Here is a 5,071-nt window from a genome sequence, read left to right on the forward strand (position 1 = left end):
GGGCCCTGGGGCCCGCGGCTCGCCCCGCGCCGCTCCGCTCCCTCCGGCGCTGCCCATGGGCAGCAGCATGATGCGTCCAGCGCGGCGTGGTTAAGCAGCGTGGTTAAGCTGTCCTCTATCTGTTCACTCTTTCAGGCAGCGCCCAGTGATAACCCGGGAGCTGGAGCGCAGGAGCCCGGCACAGCTCCGGCCGCGGCGCCTTCCGGGGAGCTGGCACCCATAGTCGARCAGCCGGCATCGCTGGGTGACGTGTCTGTGGGTGAAACGCTGTCCTCTGCAGACCGATCACCGGTGGTAGAAGTGCCAGAGTCTGTAGAGGAGACGGGTGTCGAGAAACAGCCAGCGCCTGAGGACCCGTCTCCTGTGGTGGAATTTCCTTTATCCGCGGAGAACTCCTACGAGGGAGATTCATCAGCATTCCGGGAGCATGTGCCAGTGGTGGAATTACCTCCACCTGAAGATGAACTGGCAAAAACTGGTTCAAGATCTTGTCTGGCTGAATCAATAACCTGTGAGGACAGGCCACCTGAAGCTGAAGCTTCATCCAATGGCACCAAGTGCTCTGTGCTTGAATCAGCAACGCGCCAGAGCAGACCTTCTGTGGGAGACTCGCCGGATTGCAAAGTCAACATACGCACGTCTGGATCTGCAGGGGCYACGGCCGAAGGACCTGAGGCTCGGTCATCAGCGTCTGTACTCATGCCAACAGATAATGCGAGTGACACAATGGAGCAGCCCACAGTGTATGAAGACCCCTTGGAGGTCTCCCTTAGGTACATGGAGAAACATAATATTCTGCAGATATTTCAGGTGAAAATTCCCCTTCCCTTCTCCACCCACAAGCTTGCTTGAGAAGGGGGGCCAAAGCTAACCTGTGAGCTGTCCCTTCCTCCAGTGCTTTCTTAAGCTGTAGAAATGGACACTTGAGCGTCTGCAGGGGCTGAAAGGCATGTTGGGGAGAAGAGGAATTGTAAGATGTAGTAAATGTTACCCCAGTGTCGGTGCTTTTTCATGAAGTACCACTGCTTTTTGGTAGTGGCATGTGATAAAGAAAAGCAAAAAGGAACAGAGAAACAAATATTTTGATTTAGTTTGAAATTAATTCTTCCAAGTCTCAAGCATAAATACTTGTGCATCTAAAAAAAAGGGGGACTTAAACTATGACCTTGCAAATGCGCCATAGCTTTTAACTGAACTTGACATCTTTGTGCTTAGCTGCTGAGAACGCCCAGGCTTGCTCTCAAGAGGGGAGAAAGGAGGCTGCACTACCTGCAGCTTTCCTGCCTATCACTGCAGCAGAAGGAGCACCCCCCTTTCCTAGGGACTAACAGTTCTTTGCTTCTCTCTGCCTCAGGAGATCACAGAAAAACTGGTGTATGAGAAGCCCGATGACCCCTTGCAGTTCATGTTGCTGCAGGTATGGCGTCTTGCTGGGGCTCCACAGGGACTGTGTGTTAGGGCCGCCGCAGAAAGCCACCCTTGCCGAGCGTGCCGGAAACCTGGTGAACCCACGATTATTTCTCTCGCTATGTGTCTGATCGCTTAGGAGGAGGAGGGAGGCAGGGCAAAGAGCCTGGGGTGCAAAGACCCACATGTGCCCTTAAAGGAGAGGGAGGAGAGGTATGGGAGGGTGCCTGTGTGGAGCAGCCCAGGGTGGGTTGGGATGGATGTGCCCAGGGTACTCTATCTGAGAGGCAAGGGAAGGGCCTGTCCGTGTCCCAGTTCCCCACCATAGCTCCCTCCTTCAATACTGGGATGGGTTGTCTCTCCTGCCTGCCCACTCCTGCTCTGGAGAGCAGCTCTGCTGATCCTGGGAGAGCCTTAAAACAGGGGAAGGTCAAAACCTGTGGAGGGAGCAGTATTTTGGGAACGAATTGGAGAGGAGTTTGAGGGTAAAGGAAGCAGCGAAGCCAGGGAAAGGATGGGAGTCCTTTCCTTCATGCCCTCAGAACAGTCAGGACATCCTCTGTGATTAGCTGCTGGGCCTGCCTTGTGCTGAGGTGCACAGAGCCTGCAGAGGGACGGCAAGGTCACTTCTGGGCCCCGGTGGTAGGGTATTAGACCCCCCCTRCCCAAAATGACTCTTTTGCTTTTACTCCTGCCCAGGTACAGTCTATGATAAATGCCAGGCAGGCAGAAATGGAGGGGACGTTGGAGGAGGACGAAGATGTGGAGTTGTTTTTCTGACAGGTCCTGTGCGCTCCTTTTGGCCCCTACCGACCTTGCTAGCACGGGGTTGCACGAGGCCTTGCCAGCACTGTGCTTTTGCAGTCTGTGRAAGTGACTTTGAACAAGCTTGCTGAGACTCTGCCGCCTGGATTCTCTGTTCTGTGCCTCCAGCTCTAGGGCTTACGCCCTGCAACTRTATATTGATTTAGATGCACAAACACCCTTAAGGAGCGCGTGGATATGTCTGTGTGCATGGCGCATGTGGAGAAGGCAGGTCTGCTGCATTCTTTTGTGGTGTATTTTCACAMATTCCACATTTAGGCTGTCTCTAGACTCCGCTTTTCTGTCTGGAGAAACCTGGCTCAAACAATACGAGCATACARGCAACCAGAATTTAAAAGCAGCCCTGGGCAAACAAGGAAGAGCCCTCTGTCTTTCACGCTGCTTTGATGGGCTACCATCTCCATTAGTAAGTAATCTCTATTAGCTATGCAGTAGCTAATGCTCGTCTAACACTTTGAAGTCCATCCTGAGTGATGCTAGGTCTGTGCTTCTCCCTCTGCCCCCAGAGCTCCTCTGAAGAAAGTTGCTGTTTCGGTACCTTTTTCACACGCTGCAACCAGCTGTCTCATTCTTACCCATCCCTGTGTTTTTTTCTTCTTTTTTTTGTGTTGCCTTGCCTGTATCATTGCAAGTGTAAGTGTATATTTTTGATAAACAGAGCTGTAAAGCAACAGTTGCAGGCATTCTGTGGCTTCAGAAGATGTTGTCTCTCCAGAATGTGGGAGATGAATAAAAGTAAACAAACCTAAAACAAGYGCTGGGAGGCCAGGAAATTGAGAGCTATGGTATGTTTGCAAACATGTCATTTGAACTGCCATTAATTCTCAGAGCACTTATGATCCTTATTTTCATAGTATCCAAGTGGATGGATACCCTGTAAAGGARGTTTATTTTTCTTTTCCTTCTCTCTCGCCTGAAGAATTTGCAATAGAGTTGTGTTTTGGCTTCATTTCATACATATGTGCAATAGATCCCAGAAAGCTGTTCTGTCACCACAGACTTTTCTCTTTTTTAGGCAAGTGCCCTAATTCCATGATGGATGGTAACATGTTCCCAAATGATTGTCTCCAAAGCTATGAAAAAAAGTGCCACGGAAACTTATCTATTTTCAGTTAAAAGTCTGATAATAAGGTTGTGTGATACTCCACAGCAGAATTTGATCCCTAAATGTTTGGGAATCACTTAGGCAAATATTTGGCATACAAATTCTGTGTCGGAGAAGACCTGCCTCTCTGTCCAAGACTCTCAAGAAAGATTAACTAAGTCACTGGTTAAAGAACAGGCAGGTTTTAAAGATACAGCAAGCCTAAAGATAGCTAAAGATTCAGGTAACATCTTTGTGGGCTTCGGAAGGGGTTTGCTGCAGACTTAGGCAGCTAGGTCCTAGCTGAGAGGCTTATGAAAGCCCTTAGTATCTTCAGCAAATGGAAGAATTGGACCCTTAATGGGAGAAAGGAAAAAGAAAAAAAAAAAAAAAAAAAAAAGGTGATTGTTTTTCAGCCTGGTATTTATTTGATTAAGAATTTGTAACCAGTTTTGTTACATGCACTCCCTGTCAATGCAAGAAAAGTGCCAATGCACGTCTATAAAGAAAGGTAAGATGAATGCAAGATAATCAATAGCACATGAAGCTACTGACTGAGGCCTTTTCCTGTCTGTAGTCACTAGCCAACATATTTTCCAAGAGATGGAGAAGCTGGCATGTGCTTGACTTTTGTTGTAAAAGAGGATTAAGGTACTTTGGGTTACAGCATTAGCTTTGAATTTCTTAGATTTGTATCATTTGGGGTGCTGCATTTTGTTTGTTGTGATACATCCTTAGACTGCAGGGATATCCCCACAACTTCACGTTGGCATTAATGGAGTTATGTGAGGAGATTTCCTTAAATTCTCTTTCAGGTAAATGAAGTCAGCTGGAAAATAGCCTTCTTCTCAAAGATGCTGAAATTTTGCAAGAGAAGCCCTACCCAGCATTTCTTAGTTATCTCAGAAGCAAAAAATGCTATTTTGGTGGCCTGGCCACCCTAACTCATACTACCAAAGTTGCTGTATGGTGTCTCCTTCAGGGCACATAGGAGCAGCTGCCCTTTTAATTTCTCAGGATCTAGGTCCCTCTCCTATGAGARGCAGTGGCTCCTGACGAAATGTGGCTGCACTCTAGGTAGATGTAGATAATGTGATGTGGGAGAAGACAGTAGGCCAAAGATGGCCCTTCTGCTCTCACAGATGTAGTGGACAACTGACTTTGCTCTGATCAGGACTTCGACAGGAAAGTGCGGGGGAAACCATCAGGAGCTTTCTGATTTTTTTTTTCCTTGACTGAATTATATCATGAGCTGCATTAAAAAAAAAAAAAAATCTTAATTTATGAAAATAAAATTTATGAAAACAGAAAATTCATCCCCCAGAAACTCTGCAGACTGTTGTGCTTAGAMTGTTGTGCTAATACAACAGAGCTGTGCTTCTTGATTTTCTTCAAAATTTTGCTGAAAAAAGTCTTAATTCTAGAAAAAYTCTATCTCACATTACACCACTAATATATCACTGGTGAGTGCCTGTGTGTTTGTGTGTGTGTGTAGGCTCCTTTGTAGCAAAGAAAGGTAGAAAAGTTGCTTTTAAAATAGAAATATTTACTGTAGTCTTAATTCCACAGTGACCATTTCTGTTCCATAATTTCTTTCCCAAACCAATGGATCCATGTTGCTTGTTCATTAAATGGAGATTTATCAACATGATATTAAACTGTCATTAAATTTCTTGTGTTGGGTGCTCTGACGGAATTCACAGTTCACTGTTTGTAACCAAAACTATTCCATATAAGTCCTTATGGCACGCTATT

General features: G+C 46.6%; 1 protein-coding gene across 1 annotated transcript in view; it reads left to right on the plus strand.

Annotated features, from left to right (window-relative positions):
* Window positions 1-3,513, plus strand: part of LOC112951786 — a 3,749-nt gene extending 236 nt beyond the window's left edge. The window contains exons 2-4 of the mRNA XM_026044547.1: window positions 64-773; window positions 1,355-1,502; window positions 2,107-3,513. Coding sequence (XP_025900332.1) covers window positions 64-773; window positions 1,355-1,502; window positions 2,107-2,187 — 939 coding nt within the window. The 3' untranslated portion in view covers window positions 2,188-3,513. The remainder of the gene's footprint in view (window positions 1-63; window positions 774-1,354; window positions 1,503-2,106) is intronic.
* Window positions 3,514-5,071: the final 1,558 nt, after the last annotated feature.

This window comes from Nothoprocta perdicaria, unplaced genomic scaffold (genome assembly GCF_003342845.1).
Source record: "Nothoprocta perdicaria isolate Ctin4 unplaced genomic scaffold, notPer1 scaffold_371, whole genome shotgun sequence".
Lineage (NCBI taxonomy): Eukaryota > Metazoa > Chordata > Aves > Tinamiformes > Tinamidae > Nothoprocta > Nothoprocta perdicaria.